Source organism: Pristiophorus japonicus, chromosome 15 (genome assembly GCF_044704955.1).
Source record: "Pristiophorus japonicus isolate sPriJap1 chromosome 15, sPriJap1.hap1, whole genome shotgun sequence".
NCBI classification, from domain to species: domain Eukaryota; kingdom Metazoa; phylum Chordata; class Chondrichthyes; family Pristiophoridae; genus Pristiophorus; species Pristiophorus japonicus.
Genome location: NC_091991.1, coordinates 55,096,617 through 55,116,330, shown reverse-complemented (window position 1 = coordinate 55,116,330; position 19,714 = coordinate 55,096,617). Strand labels below are relative to the sequence as shown.

At 44.0% G+C, this 19,714-nt stretch overlaps 1 protein-coding gene across 4 annotated transcripts in view; it reads left to right on the top strand.

The window, feature by feature from the left end:
- Nucleotides 1–9,241, top strand: part of LOC139280770 (tubby-related protein 3-like) — a 161,277-nt gene extending 152,036 nt beyond the window's left edge. For all 4 annotated transcript variants that reach the window (XM_070900455.1, XM_070900454.1, XM_070900453.1 and 1 more), the window contains 2 exons: nt 191–362; nt 6,804–9,241. In XM_070900455.1, the coding sequence (XP_070756556.1) occupies nt 191–362; nt 6,804–6,937 (306 nt within the window). In that variant the 3' untranslated portion in view covers nt 6,938–9,241. The remainder of the gene's footprint in view (nt 1–190; nt 363–6,803) is intronic.
- Nucleotides 9,242–19,714: the final 10,473 nt, after the last annotated feature.

Sequence of the window (19,714 nt, the reverse complement as noted above, 5' to 3'; positions counted from 1 at the left end):
ATGTTTTTTGTGGGTTTTTTCCAAATGGGCCAATTGACGTAATAACAGTACTGAGAATTTTAATACATGGCGGCAGCTTATTGCTATTGCCTAATTCTCCACTTCTGCTCTGTCTTATCTGAATTCTCTCTCTGCTGAATATGTTGCAATTTTCTGCAATGATTACTTTTGCTTTCAAAAAATCCCCCAGGAACATGAAAGTTTGCTGCTATTGTGGCAGAACAGAAATATGGAAAACCTAATTGAGCTGCACAACAAGGTGCCTGTTTGGAATGATGACACACAGTCTTATGTGCTGAATTTCCATGGAAGAGTCACACAGGCATCTGTCAAGAACTTTCAGATTGTTCATGACAATGATCGTAAGTATCTAACCTCAAAATCATACTTGTGAATCTCAGCTGTGATTGACAGTTCCTTGAGTGATATCTGAAGGTGAAATATCCCTTCACCTTTGGCTTCCGTGTGTATGATGAGATAATTTCATAATTACATCCCTCTGCTGCTCTTTCAGAGTGTCACTTTGCTTCAAAATGAGATGAGAATGGTACACTGAGTCCATACTGGGTCGGTGCTGAACTAAAATTAATTTTTATTGCAAAAATATAAACTGCCTTGCTTAGACGGAACTGTCTATTCCCAAGTTAAAACTGGGCAATTAAAAGGGCTGGAGAGATGCCAATCCAACGTTGTTCAATGCGGCCTCTCTTGATATTACTGAGCAGCTACATGCAGAGTATGCAGCGGTCTGGAAGGAGACAAACACCAGTGAGATTTTTTCCCACTGCCATGATGGACTGCTTTTTATTGAAATTACTTCACCTACACTTACAGATTCTCCTAATCAATCCTCTTCAGATTGTATTTCCTTACTGTGTGTTCTCTGTCTTACTCCTGGCGTTGATTTTTTTCTGCCTCCTTCGCTTGTTCTCTGTGCCTCTGTCATACGGCCCATCTCTCTAGAGATCAGCTGCCCTCGGCTCACTTTTCACATTCTTTCTTTGATTCTCACATCCTCTTCTATTGAAGAAGCATTAGACTTAATTAGTAGGAGCTGCATCTTGTATTTTTCCTGTTATGTATGAAATGCATTGAATCAACTACCGTCAGGTGCAGGAACCAGCACCCAGCTCCCTGGATCAATGTAACCACATCTGGGGAGAGAGAAATTTCTCAAGGCTGTGTGTCACTTTTTCTGTCGATGATGTAAGACGCATAATGTGGTTCAGTGAGGTTTATGTTGCTGTGTTTTATAAACAATCAAAAAATGTTTGGCAAAAGTTGCCCTGATGGTGACATCCTGTCTTTTAAATGGTTTGTAAATGGAGGATACCCTGCGGCTGCCGGTATGATGTTTCTCATAACACCAGTGTGTCTGACAGCATAACATGGATGTAATGAAGTCACATGGGTATCAGTAACTCTCTAGAATGTCAGTAACATGTACTGATAAAAAAGTAGTGGAAAGAAATCGAAGGGTGACATCACAGCCAAGGGGGTAAGTGATTGGCTGGTGATTGTCAGTAATTTTTCTTTTTATTTATCAGTAGGTAACCTTTAGCATTGTTGTTGCCAAATTAAGTTAATCTAAGGGTTAAGTTATGGCAGGAGAGCTCTGACATGTGTCATGCTCCTCCTGTGCTATGTGGGAACTCAGGGACGCTTCCAGTATCCCTGATGACTACATGTGCAGAAAGTGCATCCGCCTGCAGCACCTGACGGACCGCATTGCGGCACTAGAGCTGCGGGTAGATTTACTCTGGAGCATTCGCGATGCTGGGGATGTTGTGAATAGCATGTTTAATGAGTTGGCCACACCACGGGTAAAGGGTACACAGCCAGATAGGGGATGGGTGATCAACAGGAAGAGCAGTGGAAGGAAGGTAGTGCAGGGGTCCCCTGCGGTCGTCCCCCTGCAAAACAGATACACCGCTTTCGGTACTGTTGAGGGGGATGACTCATCAGGGGAGAGCAGCAGCAGCCAAGTTCATGGTACCGTGGGTGGCTCTGCTGCACAGGAGGGCAGGAAAAAGAGTGGGAGAGCTATAGTGGTAGGGGATTCTATTGTAAGGGGAATAGATAGACGTTTCTGCGGCCGCAATCGTGACCCCAAGATGGTATGTTGCCTCCCTAGTGCAAGGGTCAAGGATGTCTCGGAGCGGCTGCAGCACATTTTGAAGGGGGAGGGTGAACAGCCAGTTGTCGTGGTGCATATAGGTACCAACGATATAGGTAAAAAACGGGATGAAGTCTTACAAGATGAATTAAGGGAGCTTAGGAGCTAAATTAAAAATGAGGACCTCAAAAGTAGTAATCTCAGAATTGCTACCAGTGCCACGTGCTAGTCAGAGTAGGAATCGCAGGACAGCTCAGATGAATTCGTGGCTTGAGGAGTGGTGCAGAAGGGAGGGATTCAAATTCCTGAGACATTGGAAATGGTTCTGGGGGAGGTGGGACCAGTACAAACCGGACGGTCTGCACCTGGGCAGGACCGGAACCAATATCCTAGGGGAAGTGCTGTTGGGGAGGGGTTAAACTAATATGGCAGGGGGATGGGAGCCTATGCAGGGAGACAGAGCGAAGTAGAATGAGGGCAGAAACAGAAAGAAGAAAAGTAAAAATGGAGGGCAGAGAAACCCAAGGCATAAAGCAAAGAGGGCCACATTACAGCAACATTCTAAAGGGGCAAAGTGTGTTAAAAAGACAAGCCTGAAGGCTCTGTGCCCCAATACGAGGAGTATTCGTAATAAGGTGGACGAATTAACTGCGCAGATAGCAGTTAACGGATATGATGTAATTGGCATCACGGAGACATGGCTCCAGGGTGACCAAGGCTGGGAACTCAACATCCAGGGGTATTCAACATTCAGGAAGGATAGACAGAAAGGAAAAGGAGGTGTGGTGGCGTTGCTGGTTAAAGAGGAAATTAATGCAATAGTAAGGAAGGACATTAGCTTGGATGAGGTGGAATCGGTATGGGTGGAGCTATGGAATACCAAAGGGCAGAAAACACTAGTGGGAGTTGTGTACAGACCACCAAACAGTAGTAGTGAGGTTGTGGACAGCATCAAACAAGAAATTAGGGATGTGTGCAATAAAGGTACAGCAATTATCATAGGCGACTTTAATCTACATATTGATTAGGCTAACCAAACTGGTAGCAATGTGGTGGAGGAGGATTTCCTGGAGTGTATTTGGGATGGTTTTCGAGATCAATATGTCGAGGAACCAACTAGAGGGCTGGCCATCCTAGACTGGGTGATGTGTAATGAGAAAGGACTAATTAACAATCTTGTTGTGCGAGGCCTCTTGGGGAAGAGTGGCCATAAAATGGTAGAATTCTTTTAAGATGGAGAGCGGCACAGTTAATTCAGAGACTAGGGTCCTGAACCTAAGGAAAGGTAACTTCGATGGTATGAGACGTGAATTGGCTAGAATAGACTGGCGAGTGATACTTAAAGGGTTGACGGTGGATAGGCAATGGCAAACATTTAAAGATCACATGGATGAACTTCAACAATTGTACATCCCTGTCTGGAGTTAAAATAAAATGGGGAAGGTGGCTCAACCGTGGCTAACAAGGGAAATTAAGGATAGTATTAAATCCAAGGAAGAGGCATATAAATTGGCCAGAAAAAGCAGCAAACCTGAGGACTGGGAGAATTTTATAATTCAGCAGAGGAGGACAGTATTTAATTAGGAGGAGAAAATAGAGTATGAGAGGAAGCTTGCTGGGAACATAAAAACTGACTGCAAAAGCTTCTGTAGATATGTGAAGAGAAAAGGATTAGTGAAAACAAACGTAGGTCCCTTGCAGTCAGATTCAGGTGAATTTATAATGGGGAACAAAGAAATGGCGGACCAGTTAAACAATTACTTTGGTTTTATCTTCACGAAGGAAGACACAAATAACCTTCCGGAAATACTAGAGGACCGAGGGTCTAATGAGAAGGAGGAATTGAAGGAAATCCTTATTAGGCGGGAAATTGTGTTAGGGAAATTGATGGGATTGAAGGCCGATAACTCCCCGGGGCCTGATAGTCTGCATCCCATAGTACTTAAGGAAGTAGCCCGAGAAATAGTGGATGCATTTGTGATCATTTTCCAACAGTCTATTGACTCTGGATCAGTTCCTATGGACTGGAGGGTAGCTAATGTAACACCAATTTTAAAAAAGGAGGGAGAGAGAAATGGGTAATTATAGACCGGTTAGCCTGACATCAGTAGTGGGGAAAATGTTGGAATCAATTATTAAAGATGAAATAGCAGCACATTTAGAAAGCAATGATGAGATCGGTCCAAGTCAGCATGGATTTATGAAAGGGAAATCCTGCTTGACAAATCTTCTAGAATCTTTTGAGGATGTAACTGGTAGAGTGGATAAGGGAGAACCAGTGGATGTGGTGTATTTGGACTTTCAAAAGGCTTTTTACAAGGTCCCACACAAGAGATTGATGTGCAAAATTAAAGCACATGGTATTGGGGGTAATGTACTGATGTGGATATAGAATTGGTTGGCAGACAGGAAGCAGATAGTCGGGATAAACGAGTCCTTTTCAGAATGGCAGGCAGTGAGTAGTGGGGTACCACAGGGCTCAGTGCTGGGACCCCAGCTATTTACAATATACATCAATGATTTAGCTGAAGGAATTGAGTGTAATATCTCTAAGTTTGCAAATAACACTAATCTGGGTGGCGGTGTGAGCTGTGAGGAGGACGCTAAGTAGCTGCTGGGTTATTTGGACAGATTAGATGACTGGGCAAACGTATGGCAAATGCAGTATGTGGATAAATGTAGACAAAAACACGAAGGCAGAATATTATCTGAATGGTGGCAGATTAGGAAAAGGGGAGGTGCAACGAGACCTGGGTGTCATGGTACATCAGTCATTGAAAGTTGGCATGCAGGTACAGCAGGTGGTGAAGAAGGAAAATGGTATGTTGGCCTTCATAGCTAAGGGATTTGAGTATAGGAGCAGGGAGGTCTTACTGCAGTTGTACAGGGCCTGAGTGAGGCCTCACCTGGAATATTGTGTTCAGTTTTGATCTAATCTGAGGAAGGACGTTCTTGCTATTGAGGGAGTGCAGCGAAGGTTCAGCAGACTGATTCCCGGGATGGCAGGACTGACATATGAGGAGAGACTGGATCGACTGGGCCTGTATTCACTGGAGTTTAGAAGGATGAGAGGGGATCTCATAGAAACATATCAAATTCTGACGGGACTGGACAGGTTAGATGCAGGAAGAATGTTCCCGATGTTGGGGAAGTCCAGAACCAGGGGACATAGTCTAAGGATAAGTGGTAAGCCATTTAGGACTGGGATGAGGAAAAACTTCTTCACTCAGAGAGTTGTTAACCGCTGGAATTCCCTACCGCAGAGAGTTGTTGATGCCAGTTCATTGGATATATTCAAGAGGGAGTTAGATATAGCCCTTACGGCTAAAGGGATCAAGGGGTATGGAGAGAAAGCAGGAAAGGGGTACTGAGGTGAACGATCAGCCATGATCTTATTGAATGGTGGTGCAGACTCGAAGGGCCGAATGGCCTACTCCTGCACCTATTTTCTATGTTTCTATAGGTATGCAGATTTTCACACCTAAACTTAACAGTAGTCTGCAAAATCAATATTGTTGCTTGCCTTTTGCCTGGAGAGAGAACTATGTAATACAAGGATAATGTACTGGTGATTACAGGTCTGCCACTAGTGATGGTAGCAATTTCAGTTGATGAACAGAGGATTGCACAACGAGTGTATTGCTGAATGCTCTGATGGCTCAGTAAAGCTAACGTGCCACTGAGCCAATCAAAACAAAAGGTCTCGCATTCCATTGGCGGTTTGTGTTGACGGTTAATCTCCGTTGAAGTAGCACTGGCGAATCTGCAATTTGTCTTAGTGCCAAGGAGAGGAAAATCAACAAGGGTTCCCATTCCTTTTGCTATCCAGTTACCAGCCACACCCCCCCCCCCCCCCCAATTACCTTAATTACCTCTGGTGGTTTCTTTGGAGGGCCTCGGCACAAACCCTGCGTGCCAGCTTTCTTGCAGTGCCCCTCCGTTTGGGTGCCCCACAGAAGCAGTCAGAAGATTGGGAGGTGGAAAGGCCTAAACACCCTCTCCCAGCTCATCTTCATTGTTAAGTTGAGCCTGCACCTACTGCAAATGTCCTGGGCATTTTGAGAACCTCTGGAAATCCTCGGGCAGTGTTGCGGAGTGGACACCTGATGCAGTAAGTCTCCACTCCCAATTATTCTTTGCTGCACCCAGAAATGGAACGTTTCCCAGGTGCAATGAAGAGGAGAATATACCCAGATGTGTTTTTGCTTCTATTTTTAGACTTCCTTGCTCTTGTACTCCAACACCCTTGCAATAAAGACCAACATGCCATTTGCCGCCTTAATTGTTTGCTGTACCTGTATGCTAACTTTGTTTCCTGTACGAGGACACCTAAATCTCTCTGAACACCAACATTTATTAGTCTCGACATTTAAAAGTTCAGTACAGTTTTCGAGCATTGTAAATTCTATAACATACTAAGATTCTTTGTCTTAGTTTGGGACATTTCTTTCAATCTCTAACTTATTTTTATTCAGACTAACTCACAGACCATTAAGATGCTGTTAGGGTAGTTAGCACATTACTTAACAGTCGCCTTGAAAATTTGTGTGCACTTCTTTGGATAGTTCTGCTTAAGTTGGTCAATTTAGCTCTGCTATTCTAGCTATTGCACTTAGAATTGTAATAGGAAATATAGAAAGGATAGGTGTCTCTCAAACAATAATGTTTTTCCTCCTTTCCTCACCAGCTGACTACATTGTAATGCAGTTTGGACGAGTGGCAGAAGATGTTTTCACAATGGACTACAATTATCCAATGTGTGCACTGCAAGCCTTTGCAATAGGATTGTCCAGTTTCGACAGTAAATTAGCATGTGAATGAGGACAACAGTGGGTGCAGGCCTCCACTTTTTTTTAGAAGAAGACAAAAGGGACATATTTATTGTACTGTGATGGTTTTATTGTAATCATGCAAACAGATCTATTATGGAATTGGTTTGAAACAAAAAAAGAAATCGAAATAAAAATTCTCCAAATGTCAGAAGTAGATTCCCAAGTGGGCGAGCAATCATGGCAAGCTGATCATGCATTTAAATCGACCATATTCTACACTGTTGTACTTGAATAAGATGTTCTGCCAAATTGCAGTGTGGATCAAGTGATCACTGTTCACATTTGCCGACAGAGACAAAAGGGGAACTATCAAAAACTAGGATGCAAATTAAATAATAGGTGGAACAAGAGGTGCCTCTTTAAATTATGTCACAAATGAATGACTGAAATAATGGCAAATTTGAAACCTGTATTTTAATCTACATAATGTTGTATTCTCCATTTTTTTTTTCTCTCGCCTTTCTTGAAGGCAGTGACTCGTGCTATAGGCACAGTTCCAAAGATTGGAGTGGGCTCCAGTGGTCATTTTTCAAGTTGCACCTAGTATAGTGAATGTCAGCAAATTGAGCCAAGCCAAGTCGGTTCTTATCCAATATCCACAGAAAAGCACTTGCAGCAGGGGTGCCGGATAGTCTGCAAGACGAGGAGTCCTGGCTGAAAGCAACCGTAGCACCCCACTGGTGTGTTAGCCGAGATCAGCTAACCTAGGAGGCCAGGGTTTTTTCCCTCTTGCAACTCTGAAGTGTCTTGGAATTTTTTCCACATTAAATGCAAGTTGTTGTTGAACCGAAGACCTTATGTGGCTGTGGCACAGTAGGTGGTGCATTTCCTCACTGAGACATAAACTGGCTACACAGAATATGATGTTTATTCAGATATGTTTTGACCTTGGGCTTTCAAACAGAGGCTATGTTCAATAAGTTTGAGGTTCAAAGAGCCATAACTTCATGAAGGATTATTATTGATTTAAAAGTGTTTAAATATTTAGATAGGAGAAATATATGAATACAATATCCTGTTTATGTAAAGCTTAAAATATTAATTTGAGAGCACCCAGATTGCCAGGTAATCCTAAATATCGTAAATGTAATTTCTATATTTACTGCTGCCTTTTTAATTCATTCCTTATATGTTTTATCTTTCAAAACTGCTGATCGGGGGAATCAGGATGGGGAAATTTTGTGTGGAAACCTGGACTGACATGAAATTCTTCTTCTGGGACAATGTATACTATGGGCAGAGAGAGGCACTCTCTATTCTTATCACAACTTTGTAGTGATTCCACTGGGGCTGTTGTGCACAGAATATCTGCTCATTCCTTGCCTCTGACCAGCAATTCTCAACACACAACACAGGAGCAAGGAAGTATTTAGAGATGTCACCCCATTAAACATACAGCCATCACACAAAATGAAATGAAGCTGATTTCAGTTCGATTCATGTAATTAGATCATGGGTCCTGATGTGCAATACTGTCTGTCTTGTTACCTTCCGCCAGCTGAAAAAAAAATGATTAACATGAACCGCTCAAATAGATAGGAGTGTTTTTCAAGGGCAGAATGTATCTAAATAGTCATGTGACATCAGTGAATTGCCCACTCTGCTCTCTATATAATTTAAGTCCCTCAAAGTATTCCTGCATTTTTGCCTTTTGTGGCAAACTCCAGCTTAAGTGTTCTTGCTGTAACACACTCTGGTTTGTGTGTTGTCTTGTGTAGCATGCTTCAGCCTATGTGTTTTTCTTATGACTTGCTACAACTCATATATTTTCCCTATATGATGAGCTCCAATCTGTGCTTTTGTGTGATATAACCTTCAGCCTGTGTTCCAACGTGACATGCTCCAGTTTATGTTGTTTCTCTGACACACTCCAACTTATGTGTTGTATCTATCTGACACACTGTGACGTGCTCCAGTCTGTGTGTTGTCACTATATGGCACACTCCAGCATGTGTATGCTTAATATTATTTAGGATTTTGTGGCAATTAAAGCGAATGCAGTTCTCTACATCTTATAAATGCAGGATTTTATTTTTTAAATCCTAGTTATTCCTATAAATATTTAAGCTTTGATTCTTAGCCAAATATTAGCTGCAGCAAAATGTCTAAACCTATTTTGCCACAATGATGGATATTTTTTATTGCCTTTATGATGTCTACAGCACACCCATACTTGCACACCTCAATATGCCAGCTGTGATGGTGGTTTACAGTGCTTTGTATCTGTATCATAAAGGAAGCCATCCTGTGATGTTCTGATATACACCGACTGTGGAAAGTGTGATTGATAAATTAAGCAAAAACAAATCAAAACGTCTGTGTTTTTATTTTGGATTTGAAGAGCAATTGATTTTCCACTTGGTGTAAAGTCAAACCCTTCTCATTAACAAGTGCGATTATTGTCATTTAGTCTTGCGTTAATATTTTCAGTCAAGATGCTATAATCTTTTGAACTAGTTCATTAATGATATTGTACAACAATGCTTTTAAATTTGCTTGAGAAGGGATTTTTCAATTGTACAGCACATAAAAAGGGGGAAATATATATTTTATATACATATACACAGAGGGTTAAAATTTAGCGAATTCTACAACAGACGGGTAAGCCACTCCGCCAGGTTTCCGTCCATGTAGCGCAGCTGAAAATCACCCTTGTGATTCCTCACACATCAAATCCCCAGTAATCAGGCAAGCTATCTGGGAAGGAAGAGAGAAGACAATGAGGCCGAAATTCACCCTTGCCCGAAACGGGTTGCACCTTCCGCTCCTGAAGTGTTTTTTCTGCCGCGTTGGATGAGGTCGCCTCTCAGTAAATTCAGCTCTTTGTCTTTTTTTTTCAGGCGGACCGGAAGTCGGTCTTAATGGGGGCAGAAGTGGATGCGGGACAGAGTCATCGCTGCTGTCAATCATCAGCGAAGCGGTGATGATGTCATGATGCGTGTGCGTCACCACACTCTCCCCTTATAGGGGAGAGCCTTCGGCATTTTTAAACTTTGGTCCACTGAGCCACCAGGGAGGGTTTCGGCCGGGCCAGTGGCCTGGCACCCAAGAGGGGGTGACAGGCTGCCTGTTGGGGGGCCCGGCCGAACCCGGGAGCATAAATGTCGGCCCGAACTGGCAGTCGGCCGACAAAAAAAAACATGACGGCCGCGGCAGTGTGCCCTCCCCTTGAAGGGCCACTGCGCTGCCATGGGTCACACTGAAAGCAAGGTGCACTCACAGAAAAAGCTGTCGGAGACACCGCTAGGCGGATCAAAGATTTTTGGAGCTAAATCTCGCCGGCGGTGCGGGAGATCGGCAGTGCACTCTTTGATGACTCACTTAGAACGGGTCGGCAGCAGCGAGGCGGAAGTGGGGACTGCCGGAAAGAGCCCTCGAGGTGAATTTCGTTGGCGACGGCCACTGGACACTGCCGCTTTCTGACGATATGAGGCCTTTTCGGGAGGCTGAATTTCGGCTCCAATGATTCCATGCCTGGCACCCTTGCTAATTCTTTGGTAGCTTGTCAGAGGTCAAGGAGCTAATCTGCTTTGTCGTCTTGGTCAGATAATATTGAATTGTACAGATGGATTAAAGGATAGTAGAGAAAAAAAATAACCTTTTAAAAAGGAAAGAGACAAACAAGAATTTAGAAGTTCACTGTCTTATTTTACGAGTAGCCATTTTAACATCCCTAGACTACATGCCACCAGAGAATTGCACTTAATTGGACACTTCAGCAGAGAAATGTTCAGTCGTAAAATGAAGAACTGCAATAAATTCGTAATAAAAACAGGCATTTGGTTTACGTGCCTCTCAGTTATGGCATTGATTGAAGGTTAAAGCAAGCTGTAAATTTATTGATGTTGTGATGTTTCCCCATCCATCACAATGCTTCATATCAGCATGTTTCAAGCATTTTTGTATGTGTTTCTTAAAATCTGTCAGCTTTGCTTACAGAATATCAATTTACAGGAAATCTAGCAGCTATCCGGGATACATCTCCAAATGGCACAAAGTGCACACATGTATCAGCACAGTGGCAGATAAAAAGGTACTGCTCTTTTTTTTAAAGTAATTTTTAGATGTATTGTGTATGTAGGCACTGTGTTAATGACTCCACAAGGCAGGGGTATGGCACTTGAACTGTACAGACTGTAGTCCTTTATTGCAGCTTCTCGAGTGAGGACACCAAGAGGTGAGCTCCCTTTTATACTGGGTTACCTGCAGAGTACAGATGACCTTTAGGTCTCCAGCAGCAGCACCCTCTGGTGAACAGGTAAGGTATATACAGGGTGAAGGTACATTCAGGTCTAGTGTTACAGTACATCAGTATATCATTGGCATGCATATATAACAACACTCCCCTCTAAGACTTTCCCAAGTCCTTATTGCCAAGACATGGGGAGGTGATCAGTAGTAGGCTGTGGGAGGTTGTGGTGAGGGTTGTGTGGGTGCCAGGTGTGATTTCCCCCCCCACACACAGACCATGTGGGTGTCACTGTTGGAGGATTCCTCAGTGGTGGAGCCAGTGCAATGGTTAAGGTACATACACTGTAGAGTGGTGGTGGACCGGGCCACAGGGCTGTGTGGTTCCTTGTCCTCCATTGGTGGTGGAAGTCTGGTCATCCCAGGGTCTGCCAGGAAAGCTGGAGGGTACTGGCCTTTCGCTCCCGGTGGTGGCCAGGGAGTGTAGGGCCGATCTGGGGCAGGTTGCCAGTGGTGGTGGCTGTGCTGCCCATTGACTGCTGTCACTGCAGTGGGTCTGCTCCCACTGGGTGTGTGAGCCCTTCCTGAGGCATCATATTTGTCCCAAAAGCCCAGGCTACATGGTCAGGTAGCTCGCTGGACCTGGGGGTCTCCCACAGGGGGATACCTCTGGCATTTACATTGTACCTGTAGAATCCGGTGTCCTTTAACAGTCTACTTTCTGCATGCATGACACATTGGCTCCAATCACAAATAGTCGATTCTACACTGTTATCTCTCTTCACATTATCACATTTAGCACTTACAACACTTTCTTGAGTATCACTGTCTCCATACAGGGTTACATGTATCATATTAAAATTTCTAGCATCATCATTGAACAGTACAAACTTGTTGCTAACATCACTTTCACAAGCATTCATTAAATCTTTTTCATTAGTTAATCCGGCTTAACAATTTAACGTTACATTTGCATACCTGCATTCGCTTACTGCACTTTTAACTTTAATGTCCTTGGCATCGCTGTGCCTAGAGTGAAACTGTCCCTTTAATTTCCTTGGGTTACCGGTCTCCTTTAAGGGGGCCTTCCAATCCGGTTCGCCGCTCGGTGTTGCTCCTCCAAAGCTGCCCTTCGTGGTCTGGTCGTGGCCATTTTGATTCTAGGTTCTGAACCTCATGATGCGGCCGCCATCTTCTCGCTCTCCTTGAGGTAACCTTTTTCTTCTCAGGTTCGGCCACAGACGTCGGGAATCCACCTTTTTCACCGATCATCTTTCCTTGGAGTCCTGCCACAGCCCGGAAGTTGAGGTCTGGATGTTCAGGCTGGATGATCTCGCCACGGTGTTTGCGCGGAGATGACTGCACATCAGGCTGGACGGTAGGATTTCTAGGTGCTGCGATGGATCCAAGTTCGGGGCTGCATGGGATGTCGATCGCTGGGGCCTGGAGAACGTCATCGCTCCGACCGATTTGGACCTGCTTCATCCAACTTCTTCCCAGCAGTGTTGGACCATCGGCAGCAACAATCCACAAAGGGAGCTTGTTCTTCGCGTCGTCCTGGGAGACCTGGACGTCCATGCTGCCAACGACTGGGATGGTGCCTTCGGTGTCGGTGAGCAGCTTTGCCTGGATAAGAGACAATTTTGGTTGTTCTGCGGGATTGTTCCAAAGTTTTTCGAAGGTCATCTGGCTCATCAAAGACTGGCTTGCCCCTGTGTCGATCTGCATCAAAACTGGAATTCCGTTGATGTCCACTTCTGTCTTCCAAGGGGAGCTCTCGGTGGAGCAGGTATAAATTCCTTACTCTTCTTCCAGGGGTTGAGCAGCTTCTTCATCAGTGTCGGAGTCCAGGTGATCAGCCAACTCTTCAGCGACGCAGTGAGTAAAGCTTTTTCTGCACCTTCTCTGAAGGTGACCTTTCATGTTGCAGCCTTTGCAGATATAGTCTTTGTAGCGATATTGGTGGGCCCTTTTGTTTCCTCCACAGCGCCAGCACGGGGCTAGCCGGTTGGCCCCATGTGGCGAACTCAGGGTTGCAGGACTTGGGGCAGCATTTCTGTCTTTGAAAGTCGCCTTTCTGTTCACTGCGCTCATCGGTTTAAGAGTCCTGGGTGTGCATCATCATTCGTTTGGAGTCACAGACCGAAATCATGAAGGCCTGGCTCACTTTGATTGCCTTCTGCAGGGTGACTGTGATGTCTGCAGAGAGCAATTTGTGGAGGAGGCCCTCGTGGCCGATTCCAATAACAAAAATGTCCCATAGTGCTTTGGTGAGGTGGTCGCCAAAATCACACAGTGCAGCCAACCTTAAATCTGCAGCATACTTAGCAATTTCTTGACCTTCGGGTCGTTGGTGAGTGTAAAACCGGTGCCTAGCTGTGAGGATGCTCTCTTTGGGTTTCAGTTGCTCTTGTATTAAGGTTACAAGCTCTTCATAGCTCTTGGTTGTTGTCTTCGCTAGGGCTAGCAGGTCCCTGACGAGGCCGTGGATAGTTGGTCCACAACTACTAAGCAGGATGGCCCTGTGCTTGTTCGCCAGTGTGGCCGGTGCGTCCCCATCCAGGTCGTTGGCGATGAAGAAGTGTTCTAACCTTTCCATGAAGGCATCCTAATCTTCCCCATCGGTGAATTGTTGGAAGTTGCTGAGATTAGACATGTGCGTGGAATTCGTAACCTCGTCGGCAGTTATTGTGTATGTAGGCACTGTGTTAATGACTCCACAAGGCAGGGGTATGGCACTTGAACTGTACAGACTGTAGTCCTTTATTGCAGCTCCTCGAGTGAGGACACCAAGAGGTGAGCTCCCTTTTATACTGGGTTACCTGCAGTGTACAGGTGACCCTTAGGTCTCCAGCAGCAGCACCCTCTGGTGTACAGGTAAGGTATATACAGGGTGAAGGTACATTCGGGTCTAGTGTTACAGTACATCAGTACATCATTGACATGCATACATAAGATGAATTCTATTTTGTAATCATTTTAGATTCATATACTTGGACACCAGAAATAGATTGTTTCAGTAACATTTCCTAATGCTTATGCCCTGTCGATCTTTCTTGTGCTTCAGCACATGGCAGTCGCATTGATTCAAGTGATGACAGGAGTAGAAAAGAAAGAAAGACTTGCATTTAAATAGCACCTTTCATGACCACTGGATGTCTCGAAGTGCTTTACAGCCAATGAAGTACTTTTGGAGTGTAGTCACTGTTGTAATGTAGGAGGGAAAAATTAGGATGGCAGATGAGATGTTGGGGAGGGAGGGAGGGCAGGAGGAGAAGGAAGTAGTCGGACACAAAATTCTGATTGGGCCTGATGCCAGAGAGAGTGGAGAATGCAAACGAGACCCAGAATGTTATGAGGAACCTGGTTTCACTGGGATTATCCCATTCCAGTTGTAAATTTTGCTGGATGGGAATGAGCATGACCTCTGCTCTCTCTCCCTCCTCCTCACTCCTGTCTTGGCTACCTCAGGACGTTTTTCCAATTGCATTCTTTGTGGGTCTCAGCAGATCTCTTGCCAGTTGAGACCTGCAAGAATTCAGGAAAGGACTCAGATTTTACACAGGCAAAGCTATTCAATCCAGGAGGTGTTTTATTACCTTATAAATCACAGCTACTTGTTCCTTTGGGACCTGGACATTTTTCCAGTACTTTAAGCAGCGAAGGAGCTTTAGCATAGCAGCTGTGGATATGTGCCTCCAAACCATCCTGACAGGCAATAGTGGCATGCCCTTACCATACAAATTGCCCTGTCTCTCATTTAAAACGAGGATTGTGGTTATATGTTGGCAATCAGTAACTAGTGGGGTGCTGCAGCGATCAGTACTGGGACCCCAACTATTTACAATCTATATTAACGACTTGGTTGAAGGGACCGAGTGTAACGTAGCCAAGTTTGCTGATGATACAAAGATGGGAGGAAAAGCAATGTGTGAGGAGGACACAAAAAACCTGAAAAAGGACATAGACAGGCTAAGTGAGTGGGCAAAAATTTGGCAGATGGAGTATAATGTTGGAAAGTGTGAGATTATGCACTTTGGCAGAAAAAAATCAAAGAGCAAGTTGTTATTTAAATGGAGAAAAATTGCAAAGTACAGCAAGACCTGGGGTCCTGGTGCATGAAACAGAGGGGGTTAGTATGCAGGTACAGCAAGTGATCAGGAAGGCCAATGGAATCTTGGCCTTTATTGCAATGGGAATGGAGTATAAAAGCAGGGAAGTTATACAGCATATTGGTGAGGCCACACCTGGAATACTGCGTACAGTTTTGGCTTCCATATTTAAGAAAGGATATACTTGCTTTGGAGGTAGATCAGAGAATGTTCACTAGGTTGATTCCTGGGATGAGAAATTTGACTTATGAGGAAAGGTTGAGTGGGTTGGGTTTCTACTCATTGGAATTCAGAAGAATGAGAGGTGATCTTATTGAAATGTATAAGATTATGAGGGGGCTTGACAAGGTGGATGCAGAGAGGTGATAGGGGAGACTAGAACTAGGGGGCATAATCTTAGAATAAGGGGCTGCCCATTTAAAACTGAGATGAGGAGGAATTTCTTCTGAGGGTTGTAAATCTGTGGAATTTGCTGCCTCAGAGAGCTGTGGAAGCTGGGTCATTGAATATATTTAAGACAGCGATAGACTGTTTCTTAACCGATAAGGGAATAAGGGGTTATGGGGAGCGGGCAGGGAAGTGGACCTGAGTCCATGATCTAATCAGCCATGATCGTATTAAATGGCGGAGCAGGCTTGAGGGGCCATATGGCTTACTCGTGCTTCTATTTCTCATGTTATGTTTGGGTGGCAGCAAGATCTCCTCTACCTCAGTGGAGCAGACCCATTGGAGTTTTGGCCCCATCCTGTCCTGAGGTGAACTGGGGGACAGTAAGCTGGGCTGTCAGGCAATCGGGAATTCATAGTCAAAGCAGCATGGTTCCCATCACACTACCGACATCTTCAATGCTATGACTGTTTCTAGGCTAAAGCCTGCAGTCAGCCTCTTGTATGGTATTTATCTATTTTTGGTCAGTATGTAGCCTGCAGGCATTGTGTTAATTTTTCCTCACAGAAGGGTAAAAGATCCCATGGCACCATTTCGAAGATGAGCAGAGGCGTGCTCTCTGGTGTCCTGGCCACTATTTATCCCTCAACCAATATCACTGAAATAGATTATTTGGTCATTATCACATTGCTGTTTATGGGACCTTACTGTGTGCAATATGGCTGCTGTGTTTCTGACATTACAACAGTGGATACACTTCTAAAAAACTTAATTGGCTGTAAAGTGCATATGGACATCCAGAGGTCGTGAAAGGGGTCATCTTTCTGCCTTTCTCCTATGAGAGGTGCCTGTCACCAATGGCATTGGAGATTGAAAGATTGGTGTGTAGGGACTGTGACAAGTAAACTCTACCTGATACCACTTCATAACATAACTTGTTACATTACTGGTGATGACTGCCTGAAATTTTACTGAATTCTTTATGTAAATACAACCAATCTTGCTAAGTGTTTACATGTGAAACCACGTGATTTTTGGTTTAAAAACATAAGAAATGGGAGCAGGAGTAGGCCATTTGGCCCCTCGAGCCTGCTCCGCCATTCAATGAGATCATGGCTGATCTTCTACCTCAACGCCACATGCCTGCACTATCCCCATATCCCTTGATTCCCTTAATATCCAACAATCTATCAATCTCTGTCTTGAACATACTCAATGACTGAGCTTCCACAGCCCTCTGGGGTAGAGAATTCCAAAGATTCACAACCCTCTAAGTGAAGAAATTACTCCTCACCTCTGTCCTAAATGGCCGACCCCTTATTCTGAGTCTGTGACCTCTGGTTCTAGAATCTCCAGCCAGGGGAAACATTCTCCCTGCATCCAACCTGTCAAGCCCTGTAAGAATTTTGTATGTTTCAATGAGATCACCACTCATTCTTCTAAACTCAAGAGAATATAGGCCTAGATTACTCAATCTCTCCTTATAGGGCAATCCCCTCATCCCAGGAATCAGTCTGGTGAACATTTGTTGCATTCCCTCTATGGAAAGTATATCCTTGCTTGGGTAAGGAGACCAAAACTGTACACAATACTCCATGTGTGGTCTCACCAAGGCCCTATATAATTGCAGTAAGACGTCTTTACTCTTGTACTAAATATACTGATTTAGAAAACTATCTTATATACATTCCATGAATTTGTCCTCTAAATTATTACTGCAAATTTGGTTTGCTCAGTCTATATGTTGATTGAAGTACCCCATGATTACTGTACAGTGTTACCATTATTACATGCATTTCTAATTTCCTGATTTATACTCGTGTCCTACATTACAACTACTGTTTGGGGGCCTATAAACAACTCCCACCAACCAATCCAAACTGATTCTACTTCTTGATTTTTGGAGCTAAGATCCTTTCTCTCTACTGTCTTTAATTCTATCCTTTATTATCAGGGCTACCCCTCGTCCTTTTCCATTCTGCCTGACTCTTCTAAAAGTAAAGTCTCCTGGAATATTTAGTTCCCAACCTTGGCCACTTTGCTACCATGTCTCCGTAATGCTATTAGATCAAACCTATTAATTTCTATCTATGCTATAATTCAGATATAGTGCCTTTAGCTTTGATTTGTTTCTGTTCTTCCCTGAAGTCACCTTAGTCACTGATGCCTTATTACCGTTGTTACTTTCTCTGCCCCTTCCTGACCCTCTCTGCTTATTTTTAACAAAAACGTACTCTGCTCTAGAGCCTTGACATTTCTCTTGCTGCTTTTAAATGTACTCTTTCCTGAAACTTCCCCTCCCCCCCCCCCCCCCCCACCTCACTTCATTAGTTTAAACCTTGTCTACTGCCCTAGTTGTTTGGTTCACGCGAACACTGGTCTCAGCCCAGATTAAGTGGAGCCCATCCCAACGGAACAGTTCCCTCTTTCCCCAGTACTGGTGCCAGTACCCCATGAACTGAAACCTTTCCTCCCACACTTTGAGCCACGCATTTAAACCTCTAATCTGTTTGTCCCTATGTAAATTTGCGCGTGGCTCAGGTAATAATCCAGAAATTATTACCTTTGAGAAGCTGCTTTTTAAAATTTGGATCCGAGCTCTTCAAACTCCCTCAACAGAACCTCATTCCTGGTTCTACCTATATCATTGGTTCCTCCGTGGACCACGACAACTAGATTCTTCCCCTTCCACTCTAAGTTCTTCTCCAGCCGTGAGGAGATATCCTTAATCCTGGCACCAGGTAGGTAACACAACCTCTAAAACTCCCTGTCATGGCTGCAGAGAACAGCATCGATCCCCCTGACTATACTGTGTCCTACCACTGCCACATTCCTTTTTATTCCCCGCACTTGAATGGTCTCCTATACCACAATGCTGTGGTCAGTTTGCACATCCTCCCTGACGTCCTTTTCCTCATCCATAAAGGCAGCAAGTACTTCACACCTGTTGGACAAGGGTTGAGGCTCCTCCGTCATTACGTCCTGGATCCCCATACCTGCCTCACTTGCAGTCACACCCTCCTGTCCCTGACCAGTGACTAACTCTAAGGTACTATTTAACCTAAGGGATGTGACTGCTTCCTGGAACAAAGTATTCAGGTAACTCTCCCCCTCCCTGATGCCCCGCAATGTCTGCATCTTGTACTCCAGCTCAACACTCAGACGAATTTCCTTGAGCTGCAGACACTTACTGCAGATGTGTTTGTTTGGGATCGCGATGCTCTCCACAAATTCCCACATGCTGCAGTTACGGTACACCACCTGCCATGTCTATCTAAACTTTTCCTTATTTGATTTGTTAATAAATTATTTTTTAATCATTATTTTAGTTTTATTACTTAATTGATTTATCTTGTTTACTAATTCAAGAAAATAAAGTTCTAGCAATTTAAAGTTATAGCAATTTACCTTTTCTTAGCTAGTTTAGAGACTAAAAAAAACTACAGTACTCACCAACCAATCACCTACCTGCAGTCCCTGTGACATCTCTCCTTGCTTTTGCTATTCTTTTAGAACTTGAATATATCGCCACTCCTCTTAACGCCACTCTGGTCTGCTCTGCACGAGGCCTTCTCTCCTGCTATACCTGTACCGCCGCTCCTCTTATCGCCATTCTGGTCCGCTCTCCTCGAGGCCTTCTCTCCAGCTATATCTGTACTGCTGCTCCTCCTCTTACCGCCACTCAGGTTGCCTTACACTTTTTTTCCCTTTCAGTTTTGTGCCTATGATTAAGGAAAATATTATATGGGCTGAATTTGCATCAGTGCAACTAATGTTATACTGCTAAGTGTAGGGTCAAGATTCCAGCACAGCTCCTGTATGATATCTTTTTCCTTTGGATTCTGCTGGTAGCCTTTATTTGTGGAGTGGGCAGAAGAAATTGAGAATGATGCTTTGTGGATATAAACACATTTTCCTGTGCTATCAGGATCTCTGAATGAGAGAGAATTATTTGGAAAAAATGGGGGCTCGTGTTGAAGTGCTTTATCAAGAGATATTGGACTTTTGACTGACAACTGATTATTTCATCTAGACTTTTGGCCATATTTACATTTGACTGTTTTCAAAGATTTCATTTC